Raw genomic sequence first — 19,581 nt, 5'->3', positions numbered from 1 at the left:
TTTTTTTTTTTTTTAAAGATAGGCATTCACCAACCCTGACTAGTAGCCATTGACTTGCTTCTCAGATCTGGCAAGGCATTGAAACAATGGATATTCTCCATTGTTTCCAAGAAGGTTATCCAAGAAGGATAAACCAGTTTGGTATGAAAAGAGGACTCACTAAGTTTTGGCTCATTATCATTCAAGGCACACATATTTACTCTCTCCTCCATGCATGCTCCCCACATGTAATTACAGAAAAGATATTAGAAAAGAAATGAATACATAACAACTTCGATAAACATGAAAAGTGGTACGTGTAGGACCAGGAATTTTGAGGAGTTTTCAGAAGATATCAAGTGGATAGGATCACATTTAATAAAATAATAAATAACTAGGACTGAGAATAAACTCCTTGCAGTATAATAGCTTTTCTTCCTAACTTCTCACTGGCTCCTTAGATAAAGGTTAAACCTGCTGACAAAAGTACTGGGAGCAGAAGCAGCTTACATAGGGCAATAACTTGAGTACAACCTATGAAAGCCTTGGCTGCTTTTCCTTCTCCTCCTTTGCATATTAATGCTAAGACTGGATATGGCATTTGCTCCCATATTGAAACCATGTAAAGGGCCTTCCAGTAAAGCAACACAGTGTGTGTGAGTATGTGTGTGTGTGAGAGACAAAGAGAGAGAGAGTGAGTACGAGTGATGTGTGTGTGTGGTGGCTTCCTACTACGTGCCTGGGGCCAGAGAGAAGCAGACCAAACCAAGGTAACTTCAGAATCATACAGCTGACACAGAAATGAAAAAATAAGGACAATTCTCTAGAGGACTAAAATGCAACCATACATATCACTTCCTAATGTTTTCTTTACTTTAGAAATAGATTTCACCAACTTGTCTCTTTATCCTCTGCTCCTGTATCTTGAAGGAAGATAGTGCAACCAGCATTGTCTCCTTTTTTCTCATTAAAAGTAGGGGTCTATCATAGGCACAGGTATAACTACAGAGGAAATCATACCAGCTTCCAATACCAACTGAGCTCTTTGTTTAAAGCAGGAACAAATAGATAAACATAACCAGACATCTGAGGGAAATCAACAGCATGAGAGAGAAGAACCAAGATTAACAAAGAGAGGTAACATAAAAAATGAAAGAAAACTTTAAAAAAGTTCAATCAACATACTTGCAAGAATTTAGCAAACTAATATGTCTATAAAATAAGAAAATACTCATAAACAAATAGAAAAATAAAAAGTTTTTGGAAATTAAGATGTAATTGTCAAAATTTAAGAAGGTAACAGAAGTCCTGTACAAAAGAATGGACATTGTTGAAAGCCAAAGAAGAAATATGGAAGATAAAGAAACGAAATCTAAAAATTAATATTAAAAGGCAGATAGAAATTGAGTGCAAAGAAACGATATGGAAATTATAAATGGAAAGAAAAGAAAGGCATAAAAAACCCATGTGGCACAAAACCTATCCAGAATGAGAGAGTAGGGGTAACAGATAGGAGAAGATAATCAAAGAAATAATAGAAGAAAATTTTTCTAAGAAGTGACTTGAATATTCATTTAGTCGGTAAGATTTAGTGAGCTCTTACTTTTTGCCAGGCATTGTTCTTAGCATTTATAGATCAGGAAACAAAACAGGAAAAACAATCTCTGCCTTGCACAAATAATTAACAAACATATACACTTAGATATATCGCAGTGACATTTTTGAACTTCAAGAATAAAGATGATATCCTAAAAGCCAGTAAGGCCTGGTCTGGTAGGGAACATTTATCTACAAAAGCATCAGGCTTATCTAGGACTCTTCAAGCTGGCAATAGAGTAACACCTAGGAATATCTTAAGGAAGGAAGGTAATTTTGACACTAGAATTTTATTACCAGACGAACTGTCAGTAAAGTGTGAGGGTGAAGAAAAACCTTTTATTGGACACCTGAAGACCCAGAAAATTCATCACTCATATACCCTTCCTGAAGAAAAAAGCAAAGAAAAACTGAAATATGGAGCTTCCAAAACCATAAAGTGAATTTAAATGTATATCACAATATATGAAAAAGAATATAAATAATCTAGGCAGTAAAACAAATTTAGTGTGATATCTGAGAAACAAGGTTAGAAAGCCATCATTAGAACAACATGTTGGAGGCTCCAATAATGTCTTCAAGAAAAAGTAGTTGTCATAACACCAAATGCATGATTAAAAATCAAGAGTGTAAATGTATTGTGAAACTGATATATTATTGTGTGATATATTATAAAAAGTCTTATAATAATATATTACTGATACAGTTTCAGACTGATGAGATGAAGGGTTGTTTTCTCCTCATTACCCATAAAAAGGTAATATTTTCCTAGTAAAAATAAATGCAAGAATGGCATGGTCTGAATATAAAACTCTTTAAAATGAGACATAATTCTGGGCAACTGATATAGTGTTAGAAAGATCCTTCGGGGGAAGCCATCATATCTCCAAGAATAAGGCAGATAGCCTCAAATAAAGCATAATAGCATTTATAATTGATATTAGCTACACCCTGTGAAGTTCAGGTGCTCACATAGGAAGGTAAAGCTGACCAAATTCTTGGAATATGAGGAGGTAACTGGGAAGTGACTGGAACTAGGGTGGGAGATTTTGTAGTAGTTCACATAAAGCAGGTGACCACTGATGGAAAGTGTGAGAAGAAGAGATGGCAGATGAAGAGGCTCTGGAAATCTACCTTTTAGGAGGTGACACGAGGAAGAGCAGGCACAGCCGGCTGCAAAGGAGCCCTCAAACCTAGAAATGTGCACTCTTCCAGAAAGGAATAGGAGGTGTCCAAAATGAGAGTCATTGGTGGTTGGTGATTGGAAAGGAGGCAAGGGCACAGGAACTGATGACCCAATTCTGTTCAGTGAGGGAAGAAGGCAGCTTGCAGGGCAATTTGGAGTTGGAATGCAAAAATCATCAGTCACCATGGAGTCTATTCATAAGAAGTCATGAAGTGGGTTGGTGGGGAGAAAGAAGCCCCCTAACGTCAGCCATGATCATCAAAACAGGTCCTTCAACTGAGACTGGGCTGGGAAAGAGGAGCTGACTTGCTTGTGTTGTGAAATTTTCAAAGTAAGAGCATCCCATGTTGGGTACTTGCTGCATAAAAGCTTTTGCTATATAGTTTGGCTTTTTAAAGACTGTTATAGAAACTACATTTTGTAAGTGTCCACAGGCATATCACTGTCATGCTTTTGCAGTTATAAGAAGTAGAATTCCTGGTTGGGGGTTATAGTCTTGCTGTCTTTGATTTTCTTCTACCTGACAAAAAGGAATAACCTGAGGTGAAAGTATCCTGCTGTGTATTCTGTAAACAATCCCATTTTCATACAACAACACAATGAGCACTACTTACCCTTACAAAGTATCAACAGATAACCAAGCTGCTCTTCAATAAAGCTGTACCTGATTTTAAGTAGAAATAAAAGCTCCAAATAGTCACACAAAATGACATAGTTGATGCAATTCCAGTTCTGTTCTTTGTGTTTACAATCACAGGGCTATTGTTTATTTTATATGAACTGCTGAAATTCAGGAGTATGTAGTACAACAGGGATTGGAGACATGACTTGTCCTACAGTGGCTCCACCATTCTGGAACCCTTTGGAATGTTCTCTTGGAACAAAAGTCATGTAGCTGAATGCCTCTGTATTGGAGGCTAACTGAATAATGAGAGTTTCCCCAATCAAATTCTATGTAAAATACAGCGCTTAGTAAAGAATCAGTAACAAAAACGTTCAATTGACCCTTGAACAACACAGGGTGTGAAATACATAGGTCGACTTATACACAGATTATGTTCAATAAGTTACACCAAGGGTGCCTGCCTCTCCTGCTTCCCCATCTATCTACCTCTTCCACCTCTGCCACCACTGAAACAGCATAACCAACCCTTCCTCTTTTCCCTCCCCCTCAGCCTACTCAACATGAAGACAAGGATGAAGATCTTTATGATGATCCACTTCCACATAATGAATAGTAAATGTATTTTCTTTTCCTTATGACTTTCTTAATAACATTTTATTTTCTCTAGCTTTCTTTAGTGTAAGAATACAGTATATAATACATATAACATATAAAATATGTGTTGATGAGCTATTTGTTATCAGTAAGGCTTCTGGTCAACCATAGGCTCTTAGTAGTTGAGTTTTGGGGGAATCAAAATTATACATGGATTTTTGGTGGCATGGGGGTCAGCATCCCTAATCCCCACATTGCTCAAGGGTAAATTGTACTGTTAAAATTCAACAGTAACTGGCCGGGCACGGTGGCTCATGCCTGTAATCCCAGCACTTTGGGAGGCTGAGGCGGGCAGATCACGAGGTCAGGAGATCGAGACCATCCTGGTTAACACGGTGAAACCCTGTCTCTACTAAAACTACAAAAAATTAGCCGGGTATAGTCGTGGGCACCTGTAGTCCCAGCTACTTGGGAGGCTGAGGCAGGAGAATGGCGTGAACCCAGGAGGCGGAGCTTGCAGTGAGCTGAGATCGTGCCACTGTGCTCCAGCCTGGGTGACACAGTGAGACTCCATCTCAAAAAAAAAAAAAAAAAAATCAGTAACTACAGCAATTGTTTAAAATTTAGACCAACAAAAGGTTTTTCGAAGTACAGTATTTTATCACTGGCATTTTTACAATTTCCAGCACCTGGGGATAATAAAAAACAGGTCAAACTTTCGGTGGGTTTCATTATTATTATTAAATGTCTCTCCAGACAGTGCACGCTGTTATTGCCTGCACCCAGCATGGAAGACTCCCTATGTTCCTTCCTTTGTGCACTTCTGACTGTGTAGGTCCTGAATTTCCAAAGTGCTTCTCAAGAGGTTGATTAGCTAGAACCACTTGTGTTGATTGGTCAGAAATTTCCTGGTGTGACCAGGAAAGCCATGAACCTCTGAGAAGGATTGGTACAAAAGCCTACCCAACAGGAGTACTTCATACTGGATGGCTGCAACATGACCCAAACCCTCTCAGTGCTGAAATATATATGCAGGTTTATATATACTTACACGAGGCGGTGTCTGTAAGTACAATACACTGTCATTGGCACATACTGAAAAGCCTTACACGTGCCTCCCTGGATCAGAAGGATGTGTTAGGAACTCAGTAGTGGCACAACTGATCAGGTTGTTTTTATGCAACTTTAAATAGCCTAAAGCAAAATTATAATAATAAAAATAGTAATGTATTTGAATACTTTCATAGTCTATGATGCAGGACTAGCTCTAATACAAAATTTTATTTTTACAAAAATGTTTGAGACACAGGTCTTATTGCATTTTACAAATGGGTAAACTGAGGCTCTGAGACATTAGGTGATTTTCAAACATTACTGTTCATCAAATGGTTGGAACACAATGGAGTGAGATCCAAAGCATGACCTTCTGGGTCCAGTGGGCTTTCCACCATGCAGCTCTGATGTGTAGTAATAATAGGGACTCTCACAGATGAAATGATAAATAGGACTGCTTACTGCTTACATAAAGTTTTCAATCTGTTATTTAGTAGTAGTTCAGATTTCACTATGCTTAATCCACCAGCAATGATCTTTTCCATCTTGCATACCTGGTAGATGACTATTCATCTTTTAAGCCCTATGTCAAGAGAAGCCCTCATCTGCAAAGCCTTTTCTGATCCCACAGGTAGGGTTAGTTGTTTTCTGTTTTCTGCAGCCAATCCACATGTGTGGATCCCACCACTCATGTCTCCCATGCCTTATTAGGCTAAACTGTAACTCTTAATTTGCATGTCTGTCTCTAAACTCAACTGCGAGCTCCTAAGTTCAGGAGTTGTCATTTATTCTTATTTGTATCCCTAGTGTTTGGTAGAGTGTCTGGCACATCAGGCTCTGAGTAAATTTTACACACTATGCATCCCAATTTCTGGGGAAAAAACATAAAGTATTTCTAATTGAGGGTGAGTCAGTGTAACATCACCCTCTCATACTGAGAGAATATATCCATTAAATTCTGCTTGCTTCCTCCTGAAGATGAAAAATCAGAAATCTAGAGAGAGACTTGCATCACTGCCTCCACTTACAAACACTGATATTGAGAACATAATAAAATTATCCTGTGAATGAAATCAATATTCTATTCCTTAAGGCTGCTAACTATATCTTCCAAACCAATCTTAGCAAGCTCACAAAAAATATCAGAGCCGGAATGGTTCTTTTAAAACCACACAACTCAATACCCCGATTCTATATGAGGAAAACAAGGTCCTGATACAATAAGTGACTTGCCTAAGATCTCATGTTCGGTCAGTGGAAGACACAATCCACTAAGCATTTTCCAAAACCCGTTGCTGCATCTGTTATCCAAAGGAGGAAGACAGTTGATAACAAAAACAAAGTCTGGGAGACAAAATACTGGTGTGCTCACCCACACACTTCCTGCCCAAGAAAATTCAATGGCTGAAATATGACTACCTCCAATGGAGAGAGTTATTCAGTGTGCCACAGGGCTCGTTAAAATGCAAGTTTTATTCTTAAGATAACTTGAAACAAAATTCTACTCTCAAACACAAAGGTTTACATACACTTTTGTAGCAAAACAATTGATGTCCTAAAGTAAGACATCAGGAGGGGCTTTGGAGTACAGTCCAATTTGAGAAGTACTACCTGTTAATACAGGTGATCTGGTTCTAGGTCCAACTCCATCATTCATTTGTTCTACAACTAAAGATCAATCTCTAGCCTTGTTGAATCTTCCACATTTACTGATTGGTGATAGAAATACGTTTCTTTTTTTTTTTTTTTATAAGTTGTCACAAATGAGACAAACACATGTTGATATCACATATCCTCTGATAGGATGTAATGCAAATGGAACTCTATCTCCAGGAAACTTTTCCCCAAAACTCCCAATCCCAGATTAATCAAAGCATCACACACACAGAAATTCAGGAATTTTATACAAAGTAGCTCACCAGTATTTCTCAAAACTGCCAGTCATAAAAAATCAAAAGATTAAGAAACTTTCACAGCCCAGAGGAGACTAAAGAGACATGAAGGCTAAATGTAATGTGGTATCCTAAATTGGATTATGCAACAGCAACAGGACCTTAGTGGAAAAACTTGGATATTTAAAAAAATCTGTAGTTTAGTTTAACAGTAATGTATCCAGGTTGGTTTCTTACTTTTGACAAATGTATATGCTAATGTAAGATATTAAATTAGGGACCTTGGATAAAGAGTATATGGAAGCTCCCTGTATAACTTTTCTGTAAATCTAAAGTCATTCCAAAGTAAAAAATTTATTTTGAAAGATGACACCTGGAAAGGCTTTCTAAAATGTAATAAATGATATCCAAATGCTAAATCATGTCTAGAGAGAAGATAGATTTGTGTTGAGTTTTCAGTGGATTAACTGATATATAGCCTTTTAGTTTATTTTTGCCTCTAGTTCATTTTTTTCTAGACGATAAGCAGAACAGTACTATTGTCTATCCAAGAAGTATCATTTGTTAATCAGATTTATACATATTTGTAGTGGAAAGAGCACTGGATTAGAAACGTGCTTATTTACAAACCTGCTTCCATGTTGATCTGCACTGGAAATTTAGACAATAACTTTACTTAACTTGCTTTGTTTTCTCATCTGGAAAAAGGGGAGTATGAGTGCAAATTTTGTAAGGGCTGAATGAAGTAACATTAGTGAGGAAGCATTGACAACTACAAAATCGAATGTTCATGTGATAGGTTATTGTGCTTCCATTAGCTTTGGAGACAATGTGAGTATGAATAAAAGAATAACAGTCTTCCCTAAATGTCCATATTCTAATCCTCCAAAGCTGTGAATGTGTTACCTTATATGGCAAAATATGCTTTGCAGATATGATTATGTCAAGGATCATGCGATGGGGAGAGCATCCTAGATTATCCAGATGGGCCAAATGCAATCACAAACATTCTGAAAAGTGGGAGACAGAAGGGTCAGAGTTAGAGAAAGATGTGTGATAACAGAAGCATGGGCTGGAGCCATGCAAGGAAGGGACCCTGAACTAAGTAATGCAAGTGGCTTCTAGAAGGTGGAAAAGGCAAGGGATTGATTTCTCCTCTGAGCCTCCATAAGGCAGCCTGTCCTACTGACACCTTGATTTTAGTGTGTCCAACTTTAAAATGGTAAGATAATAAATCTGTTGTTTCTAGCTACTAACTTTAGGGTCAATTGTTACAAGAGTGATATGGTTAGCCTTTGTGTCTCCACCCAAATCTCATCTTAAATTGTAATTCCTAGGCGTTGAGAGACGTAGAGGGAGGTGATTGGATCATGGGGGCAGTTTCCCCACATGTTGTTCTCATGATAGTGAGTGAGTTCTCATGAGATCTGATGGTTTTATAAGTGTTCGATGGTTCCTCCCTTGCTGGCTTCTTCTCTCTCCTGCCTTGGGTCTTTGCTTCCCTTTCACCTTCTGCCATGATTGTGAGTTTTTTGAGGCTCCCCCAGGCGTGTGGAACTGTGAGTCCATTATACCACCTTTGTTTATAAATTACCCAGTCTTGTATCATTATAGCAGTAGTATCGTTATAGCAGTGTGAAAAAGGACTAGTACAAGGAGCTATAGGAAACTAATGCAATGACTTTAACTATCACTTCATGCGGATGTATTGAAGGATAAGCTTACTGGCTTATCAAAGGGAGACTGAATGCAGGTCTCTTGGAAGGGGTGGTCATATGCTGCAAAGCAAAGCTTTCAAGAAATGGTATAGCTTTTTTTTCTTTGAGATAGAGTCTTTTTTGTTGCTCAGGCTGGAGTGCAGTGGCAAAATCTTGGCTCACAGCAACATTCGCCTCCCAGGTTCAAGTGATTCTTATGCCCCAGCCTCCCAAGTACCTAGGATTACAGGCACCCACTACCATCCCCGGCTAATATGTGGCTACTTTTAACAGCTTACAGTAAGATATGGCAGCAAAGGAATTACCTAAAGGTGGAATTTATAATTAAAAGGAAAGCAGAATATAAAAACATGAAAAATTTACAGTCTAGCAATGTGACAGGAAAGGAAAGAGTGTTTTCAGGAGAAAAATCCAATGGTGCTGAGGGGTAACCACTTGTTAAAGAGATTAGCATGGATAAAAGGGAGTCAGGTGTGAAGAATCAAGAAAATTGGATACAGGTTTTTCAGAAATCTTTGTAGCCCCCTCCCATCATAGGCCTGCAGGCCTAGGAGACAAAATGGTTTCAGGGAACAGGCCCAAGTTACCCCGAAGCCACTTTGGTATGCTTTCTCAACATTCAAATTGCTTCAGCTCCAGGTGAGACACAAATAGCCCCACATACTATTCCAGCTGCTGCTCCAGAGGGTGCAAGCTATAAACCTCAGCAGCATCCACTTGGTGCTAAGTCTGTAGGCTCCTAGAATGCAAGAGTGGTGGAAGCTGCCAAGCCTCTAGATTTCGGAGGATGTATTGGAAAGCCTGGGTGCCCAGGCAGAAGCCTTCTGCAGGGGAGGAACTCCTACAGAGAGCCTCTACTAGGGCAGTACCCAGGGGAGCTGTGGGAACAGGGGCACCACCCTTCAGACCCCAGAATTATATAGCCACTGGCAATGAGCCACTCTAGCATGGAAATGTTGCAGGTACTAGATTCCAAACTGTAAGAGCAGCCATGTGGGCTGCACCCAATAAAACTGTGGGAACAGGGCTTTCCAAGGGCTTGGGAGCCCACTTCTCATATCAGTGTGCCCAGGATGCAGGACACGGAGTCAAAGAAGATTATTCTGGAGCTTTAAGATTTAATGTCTGCCCTGCTGGGTTTTAGACTTTCATGAAGACTGCTACCCCTTTCTTTTGGCCAATTTTTGTCTTTGTGAATGGGAATGCTTACTTAATGCCTGTACGACCATTTATATTGGAAGTAGATGCATTGCTTTTGATTTCACAGGCTCATAGGTGGAAGGAACTTGCCTTGAGTCTAAGATGAGATTTTGGATTTGGGACTTCTGAGTAGATGCTAGAACAAGACTTTGGGGACTATTGGGGTAGAATGATTGTATTTTGCAATGTGAGAAGGATGTGAGGCATGGAGAGCCAAGGGTGGAATGCTACAGTTTGAATATTTGACCCTTCAAACCTCATGTTGAAATTTGATTCCCAATGTTGCAGGTAGGGTCTAATGAGAGGTGTTTGGGTCATAGAGGCAGATCCCTCATGAATGGCTTGGTACCATCTTTACAGTAATCAGTAAGTTCTTGCTCTATTGGTTCCTGTAAGAGCTTGTTGTTAAAAAGAACCTGGCAATTTCTCTGTATCTCTTGCTTCCTCTCTCACTATGTGTTCTTTGCAGATGCTGCCCCCTTTCCACTTGCACTATGAGTAGAAACAGCCTGAGGCCCTCACCAGATGCAGATGCTGGTGCCATGCTTCTTGTACGCCAACCTGTAGAATTGTGAACTAAATGAATCTCTTTATCTCAAAATTATTTGTGAATTAGCCAGCCTCAGGTATTCGTTTATGGCAACACAAATGGAATAAGACAGCCCCCAAGATTCCTACCTCCTAGTGTACACACCCTCTAGTATGAGTGGGATATGTGAGTATAATGGGATTTCACTTCCTTGATTAGATTGTCATTTCTGGAAAAGATGAAGGGATTTTGCAGATGTGAATAACATTCTTAATCAGTTGACTTTGAGTTAATAAAAAGGTATGTTATACTGAGTAGGCTTGACCTTTAAAAGAGAGTCCAGGCCTTCTCAGGATGTGAAGATTCAAAGTAAATGAGTCACTTTCCTGCCATCCTTGAAGATGCAAACAACTGTGTTGTGAACTGCTTATTCAGCAGTGGCAGGCTGTAGGAGACAATGGTCTTAGCCCTACAACTTCATGGAACTGAATTCTGCCAAACACCTCCATGAACTTGACTTCAGATGAGAATGCAGCCAGAATGACACCTTTTTCAGCATTATGGGACTCAGTAGAGGATCCACTTGAGCCATGTCCATATTTCTGACCCAAGGAAACTGGGACAATAAATGTGTGTAATTTTAAGCTATTGAATAAGTGCTAATTCTTATGTAGCAACCAAAAAATCAGTGCAGGTACCACTTACTCCATGAATTAAGGAATGAAGAGCATACACAGCCCCAGGCTGGCCATCCTGGATCAGCAAGTAACCCTCACCATCCAGCCAGATTTCTTTGCTGGGAGTATTATGGAGAAAGAAGAGCTTACACGCCTTACCTCTGTTAACCATGAGACCTTTTTAAACAAAACAAAACAAAAAAAAGAAAATGGACATTTTGATAAACAGACATCAGTGGTAACCTGTAGATGGTTGGGTGTAATTACCTTCATTGTCCAATAATCTTTAGATTTTAAAACTACCCAAAAAGAAAGGGATGGGAAATAGCATATTGGGAGGGTTATTGACCTGGGTAAATCATTCGTACCCAATTTATAGAATGCAACAGATGATGCTGTCCTGAGCCAAAGTAGCCTGCTGGGTCCAATGCTGATCAGAAATGACAGCAATGAGTTCCTCTATTAATCATTCAGAGGAATTCTGTATTATGATTTTAAGCTGCCGAATAAGTTGTGATCTAATTCCTCAGAAATCCCTGATTCCCAGATCTCAGAGGAAGAATAAATTGCTTATAACTATTTATTGTCCTTTATTTCCAGGATCTCCATTCAAATACTTTATGTGGCCCACAAGGCCCTCTATGAACTGGCTCCTGACCACCCCAATCTCCAACCACTTTGCACTCTGGCCACAGTGACCTTTGTTCCATTTCTCATACATGTCATGCCCATGCTTGAGGCTCATGCTTCTGCCTTAAACAGCTGGTCTAAGACCACTCTGCACTAGCAATGTCCTTCCTTAGCTAAGCTTCTCCTAGATTATACAAGGAGGCTCTCTTTGATTTCCAGACTATTTTTACTAGGCTTTTCAAAACCTTGAGTACTTTCCCTTTATAGTATGTGCTGCAGATTGTACTGATGTATTTGTTATTATTATTTTATAACTCAATTTAAGGGTTGAGGAACAGCCCTTGACTGTCTCCAGAGTCAAGCCTTTGTCTTTTCTTTAAGGAACAAAGATTGCAGTCTGTTCTGACCCAAGTTTGTTTGGCAAACATTGAGCCCCTAGTGCATGGAAGCCCTGAGGTATATCCTGGAGGGATGGGGGGTGGAAAGAGACAAGGTCCCTAACCCTAGAAGCTGCACCCTCCCCAGACCCCTCACTGCTCCTATCTTAGCTCATATGGCCCTCTTCTCTGACTTTGAATTCTGTAAGAGTTCAACCTCTCCTTTGATTCTTTAGGGTAAAATCCAAACTTCTAGTTCCTTTCGGGTAAAATCCAAACTCCCAGTTGGTATGGCCCTCCATAATTAGGCCCTGCTGCTCTTAATTACCAGAGCTCTTCCTGCACTAGTGAACATTCTCTTCCAAGCTTTCAGGCCTTTGCCCATTGATATGGTTTGGCTGTGCCCCCACCCAAATCTCATCTTGAATTGTAGTTCCCATAATCCCCATATGTTGTAGGAGGGACCTGGTGGGACTTAATTGAATCGTGTGGGCAGTTACTCCCATGCTGTTCTCTTGACACTGAATGAGTTTTCAACATATGTGGTGGTTCCTTTGCTCGGCTCTTCTCCTTCCTGCAGCCCTGTGAAGAAGGTGCCTTGCTTCCTCTTCCAACATGATTGTAAGTTTCATGAGGCCTCCCCAGCCATGCTGAACTGTGAGTCAATTAAACCTCTCATCTTTATAAATTAACCAGTCTCAGGCAGTTCTTTATAGCAGTATGAAAACAGACTAATACAGTAAATTGGTATCACAGAGAGTGGGGTGCTGCTATAAAGATACCCAAAAATGTGGAAGTGATTTTGGAACTGGGTAACAGGCAGAGGTTGGAATGGTTTGGAGGGCTTCGAAGAAGACAGTAAGATGTGGGAACTTCCTAGAGACTTGTTGAATGGCTTTGATCAAAATGCTGATAGCAATATGGACAATGAAATACAGCAGCTAAGGTGGTGATACAGTTAGGCTCAGATCTCAGTGATGGTGATACGGTTTGGCTCAGATCTCAGATGGTGATACAGTTTGACTGGGTCCCCACCCAAATCTCACCTTGAAATGTAATAATCTCCACATGTCAAGGGCAGAGCCAGTGGAGATAATCGAATCATGGGTGTGGTTTCCCCCATGCTGTTCTTGTGGTAGTGAATGAGTCTCATGAGGTCTGATAGTTTCATAAATGGGAGTTCCCCTGCACAAGCTCTTTTGCCTGCTGCCATGTAAGACAAGACTTTGCTTCTCCTTCACCTTCCAGCATGATTGTGAGACCTCCCCAGCCATGTGGAACTGTGAGTTAATTAAACTGTATAAATTTCCTGTATAAATTACCCAGTCTTGGGTATGTCCTTATTAGCAGCATGAGAACAGATTAACACAGAAGAAGATAAAAAACTTGTTGGAAACTGGTATAAAGGTGACTCTTGCTATGCTTTAGCAAAGAGACTGGTGGCATTTTGCTCCACCCCAGAGACCTTTGGAACTTTGAACTTAAGAGAGATGATTAAGGGTATCTGGCAGAAGAAATTTCTAAGCAGCAAACCATTCAGGATGTGACTTGGGTACTCTTAAAAGCAATCAATTTTATGCATTCACAAAGAGATGGTTTTGAATTGGAACTTATGTTTAAAAGGGAAGCAGAGTACAAAAGTTTGGAAAGTTTGCAGCCTGATGATGTGATAGAAAAGAAAAACCTATTTTCTGAGGAGAAATTCAAGCTGGCTGCAGAAATTTGCATAAGGAGCCAAATTTTAATAGCCAAGACAATGGGGAAAATGTCTCCAGGGCATGTTAAAGGTCTTTACAGCAGCCCTCCCATCACCTGCCCAGAGGCTAGGAGAAAAAAAAATTTTTTTTTTCCTAGGCTAGGCCCAAGACCTTGCTGCTTTGTGCAGTCTCTGGACTTGGTGCCCTGCATTCCAGCTGTGGCCAAAAGGGGCCAACATATAGCTCATGCTGTTGCTTCAAAGGGTGCAAGCCCCAGGCCTTGGTGGCTTACATGTTGTGTTGGGCCTGTGGGTGCACAGAAGCCAAGAACTGAAGTTTGGGAACCTCTGCCCAGATTTTGGACGATGTAGGGAAATACCTGAATGTCTGGGCAGAAGTTTGCTGCAGTGGGGAGCCCTCATGGAGAACCTCTGCTAGGGCAGTGTGGAAGGGAAATGCAGGGTGCAAACTCCAACACAGAGTCCCCACTGGGGCACTGCCTAGTGGAGCTGTGAGAAGATGACCAAGATCCTCCTGACCCCAGAATGGTAGATCCACCAACAGCTTGCACCATGCCCCTGGAAAAGCTGTGAACACTCAATGCCAGCCTGTGAAAGCAGCTGGCAGGCAGACTGTACCTGGCAAAGCCACAGGGGCAGAGCTACCCACCGCTTGCATCAGCATGACCTGGATGTGATACATTATGGACCTTTAAGATTTGACTGCCCCACTGGATTTTGGACTTGCATGAGGTCTGTATAGCCCCTTTGTTTTGGCCAATTTCTCCAATTTGGAATGGCTATATTTACCCAATGCCTGTACCATACAATGCCAATTGTATCCAGGAGGTAACTAATTTACTTCTGATTTTACAGGCTTATAGGCAGAAGGGGCTGGCCTTGTCTCAGATGAGACTTTGGACTATGGACTTTTGAGTTAATGCTGAAATGAGTTAAGACTTTGCAGGATAGTTGGGAAGGCAAGATTGGTTTTGAAATGTCAGAGACATGAGGATTGGGAGGGACCCAAAGTGGCATGGTATGGTTAGGCTTTGTGTCCCCACACAAATCTCATTTTGGATCATAATCCCCATAATCCCCACATTTCAAAGGAGAGACCAGGTGAAGGTAATTGGATCTTGGGGTGGTTTCCCCCATGCTGTTCTCATGATAGTGAGTTCTCACAAGGTCTGATGGTTTTGTAAGGGGCTCTTCCGCCTTTATTCAACAATTTTCCATCCTGCAACCTTGTAAAGAAGGTATCTTGCTTCCCCTTTGCCTTCTGCCATAATTGTAAGTTTCCTGAGGCCTCCCAGTCATGCTTAACTGTGAGTCAAGTAAACCTCTTTCCTTTATAAGTTACCCCGTCTCAGGCAGTTCTTTAAAGCAGTATGAAAATGAACTAATACAATCCCTCTTTGCCTGCACTGTCAAATATTCCTCACATTCCCACCCTTCTCCAATTTGAGTATTCCTGAACCTTGCCAAGACCCAGTTCTAACTTCTTTTCTTCCTTTAGCCTTGTAGTGAGATGCCTGGCCCTAGATGACTGCTTTAGGCTGTAAGTGACAGAAAGTCTGACTCGAAGTGGCTCGAGCAGTAAGAAGTTTGTTACATCACTTAACACAGTAAGTGGTGAGGCAGTTTCATGGTGAATTCAACCCTTAAGTGAGCCATAGAAGATATGGATTTTTCTCAACTCTCCATTTTACCATCTTAGTGTGTCTTTTGTACCGAAGTTTATTCAGAAGGCTTCTCCTTACATGGCATGAATAGAACCGTGTATCACATGTGCATGTCTATATTAGTGTATTACTCTGGGTTCTCCTGAGAAAGAGAATCAACAGAATGGGGTGACAGTGAGCGATTTATTTACTTTAAGGAATTGACTCACATGATGGCTGGCAAGGATGATGCGTACAGGGCAAGCCAATAGGCAGGAGCCCTAGGGAAATGTTGATATTGTTGCTCCTGGCCTAAGGCTTCTGGAGGTAGATTTCCCTTTTTCTTCAGGGACCTTGGTCTTTTTCTCTTAAGGCCTTCAATTCATTGGATGAGGCCCACACATATTATACAGATAATTTGCTTTACTCAGAGTCTACTGATGCAAATGTTAATCTGGTCTTAAAAAGTACCTTCCCAACAACATCCAGTCATGTTTGGTCAAATATCTGGGTACCATACCCAGCCAAATGGACACATCAAATTAGCCATCACAATGTCTAAACCAATAAGAAGACACCAGAATCACCACTGTTGGTGTAAATCTCAGCCAAGAGTAACCCTCTGTGGCTGATAAGGGGCACCTTCCCTGAGAGTATGATGGTATGGAGGGTGAATGTGCAAGCATAGTCAGGGCTCTGCCTGCAAGACAGATTCTAGTTGTGGGTGAGGCCAGAGGAAGGCATAGGTTTGAGCAGGTAAACAACATCTGTTAAACACTTAGGCAGGCAGAATCCCAATACTATGTTGCCTCCTTTACATTTATAAACCCTATTGGAGTCCTTGTTATCCTGAGTCATGGATTTATGGCTTATCTTCCCCTTTAGACTGTGGGCTCACCTTTGAGTAAGAATCATGTGTCAGTTACCTGTTTATTAACTGCCCAAACCTGGTGCTCAGCACAAGATAGGTACTCCATAAATGCTATTGAACTGACCAAAGTAGGGCATTTGTGTGCTGAATTAACCTTGTACTCACCATTGTTATAGAGCTCATATATTTTTATCTACCACAGCTTTGTTGAAGTCACAGATTCACAACTGTTATACCAACTGACTGTTCTTTCTAGACACTTTAGTGAGGAACTTATGGGATGATAAAACTAGCTCAGTCATATCAAGTTCTCTCCTATTTCACACATCCATAACCTGAAAAAAATCTCAGTAACAAATTGAAGAACACCCTTAACTTCACAGTCAAGTAATAAGAGGTAAGGGGTCCATTGTTTGCCACAACTACCCACTCAGATAAAGTAGGTCATCTGGAGTCAGATGTTAGAGTCCAGGTTCAGTTACTTAATTCACAAATTCTCATGACTCTTATCCTTTTCAACAGAGTTGGAGTTCCCAAAAGTTTAGAACATGGAATCATCAGATACCAATCTTCTCTACCAGAAAGATAAAAGGCTTTAGAACTGTTACATTCGGAGGATGAGGAAGTCATCTTTTAGTTGTCCACTGTGTAGAAACCCTTGACCTTATAAATTCAGCATCCCCCATGCTTCAGGCATCTTGAGAAACCCTTACACACATTATTACACTTTCCAGTTTGTAATTGTCTCCCTCTTCTCAAGCAGATACCAACAACAATGGACATACACTGACTCAACATGCACCAGACGTTACCATATGCACTTTACCTCCGTTTTGTAATTTAATCCTCAGCAAACTTCACAAAACTGATTTATTTCTTATCTCCACTTTATAGATGAAGAACCCAGGGGGCTGAGAATGGGTAGGTAACTTGCTGACAGTTCTACCAACAAGAAACCACAGAACGCAGACTCAAGTCCCGTCCAGTCTGACTTCAGAGGCCATGATCACACTTGCACACCTCACTGCTTCCCATGTAGGAAGGTTTACACATAGTATCTCAATTAAATTTGAGAGTAAGGAAAAGTTAAGTTCCTTTATATCAACACATAAGGGGACAATAAAAATTATTTCCTGTGGTTGTCTTAGAAGCAACAACAAACTCCAAATAGGGCCCTGAACACATTAAAGAAAGAATGTGACAACAGAGGAGAAAACATCAAAAAATATGAGGCAGACACACAACAATTTGCAGTGACCACCCAGTTCTACTCATGGACATGTCAATCACTACAGAGGATGTTCTCTTCTGGGGTAGTACTAATTTAGCAAGACTTATTACCTGGAGAGAATACCCTTTATTTCTCCAATTCCGTACTCACAAGGTACAAGAATATAATTATAAATGTAACTTCTGAGATATCTTGAATATGACAGATTTCCTAGGAAGAAAGTATATAAACATTCTATTTCTTTAAAAGGGGTGTCCTCAGTTGTAAGAATTGAATGCCATTTGTCGATATTATTTCACATGAACATAGCTTGTGCCAATGAAATTGTTATAACATTATCATAAGAAACCTGGTCACTTCTAGATGAATTAATCAAGTTCAGTTGCTGTGTTCACTAGGCCATAGAATAGATGTGCCATAGTAAATTTATCAAGTTAATAATGTTCATTTCTGAAGCTATTTGGCAGCCATTTGGCTTTTTCCTGGGTCACCCACTCTCCCTTACCATGCCTGCTTTCCTCCTACTGCAAAGCCTCAAAAGTACTAATAATTGCCCCATCATATAAATGAGAAAAATGATGCCCAGAGGGGTTTTGTGACTTGCTTAGCTCTGCACAGCTGGTGTAATAGACTCTACAGAAGGACAGGAAAAGAAGACATAGGAGCCAAGAATGAATGAGGTGACCTGGGACACTGGTCTTTCTATTTGCCACCAACTACAGAGACCTCAACTGACATCTCCAGCCCTCTGCTTTCAGTGCCTGAGTAGGGATTGCACACTGGCTCCTGTTGAGAGCTTTATTTCTTATTCTCACATCTGAGCAGTTAAAAATACTTTGAAATATGTCACCTGCCTTCCCTTCTATCCTTGCCTTTTGCTTGCTTTTTCTCTTTACTAAAGCAGCAAAAGCAAGAGGACCATAATGAGGGTAAGAGTAGTGGGAGGAGACACAGGGACCCTCCACCTTGCTTCTGAACTAAAGTCATAATATAATCCTTGCTTTAATCTGTCTTCAGTTTTCTGTCCTCTGCCCCCATGCTGACAGGATCCACTTTGCCTGGTATTTTTAGCTGATACTTGGCCCGATGTGCTAAGTCCTGGCCATGGATGCTGCTAAAGTGACAGCATGTGTTCCAGCAAGCTCCACTGCCATGGTTAGTCTTTTCAGAGTTCCTGTTTCATTAATGTTAAGAAATGGCTCTTCCTCACTTAACCAAATGTCAGCAGAGAGAGCTTCGGCCCTTAATCATCTATCTCCCTGCCCCTGAGGGCATCCTATAGATTGAAGGACATTGAGACTGCAGGCTCAGATGGAAAAAAAAAAGTACTCTAATTGCCCATTACTTAACAAACTTCGTCTTGATGGAGTATTCATTGCACACATAAATTAGATTGCCTCACCTTTTGCAATGTAAAATCCTGGAAATAATGCTAGCTTTCATTCTAATTCAATTTAAAAAATAAGAATTAATGTGTACTTACCTGGAACAAAGCTTCCCTGGACCACCTCCTTGTATGCCCACCAGCCTTCATGGATTTTTGGTGAATTCTGTTGAGCTAAAGGAAAAGCAAAGAAGAGAGACTAAGATGATAATAGAGAAGCACTGTGTCCCAGCTGTCCAAGCAACAAGGGTGGATACCATAAAATAATCCTCTTCTACCCCAAAGTCATACTACAACAGAACCTTCCTTCTCCCTTCCTTTTTTTCAAATAGATCATTGATAGGTAAATAAAACAAAATTTTTATTGAAAGTACTCAGATATTTTAATTGATGTTAAAGAGATAGTAATTACGTATTTAAGTCCCCTGCTACCTGTCCTCATCGTCTTCCCCATACACACACACACACACACACACACACACACACACACACACACACACACACACCCTGCTGAAATTGAGGAGAGAAGGCATATCCCATCCATGTATGTCCATGGAACCCTTGTTTTGGGAGAGATTGAAGTTTGCTGAAGGAGCCAGTATAGAAGGCTGAAAGGTATACCCAGCCAGCTTTCCTTAGGTCCCAGGAAAATGAAAACAAGAATATAAGTAACTGTGGT

At 40.5% G+C, this 19,581-nt stretch overlaps 1 protein-coding gene across 3 annotated transcripts in view; it reads right to left on the bottom strand.

Annotated features, from left to right (window-relative positions):
* CA10 (carbonic anhydrase 10) overlaps positions 1-19,581 on the bottom strand; it is a 550,279-nt gene that overhangs the window by 435,518 nt on the left and 95,180 nt on the right. For all 3 annotated transcript variants that reach the window (XM_023204534.2, XM_023204532.2, XM_023204535.2), the window contains exon 3: positions 19,002-19,076. In XM_023204534.2, the coding sequence (XP_023060302.1) occupies positions 19,002-19,076 (75 nt within the window). The remainder of the gene's footprint in view (positions 1-19,001; positions 19,077-19,581) is intronic.

This window comes from Piliocolobus tephrosceles, chromosome 16 (genome assembly GCF_002776525.5).
Source record: "Piliocolobus tephrosceles isolate RC106 chromosome 16, ASM277652v3, whole genome shotgun sequence".
NCBI classification, from domain to species: domain Eukaryota; kingdom Metazoa; phylum Chordata; class Mammalia; order Primates; family Cercopithecidae; genus Piliocolobus; species Piliocolobus tephrosceles.
The sequence above is the reverse complement of the archived record's forward strand: the minus strand, read 5'-3'. Positions and strand labels throughout refer to the sequence as shown.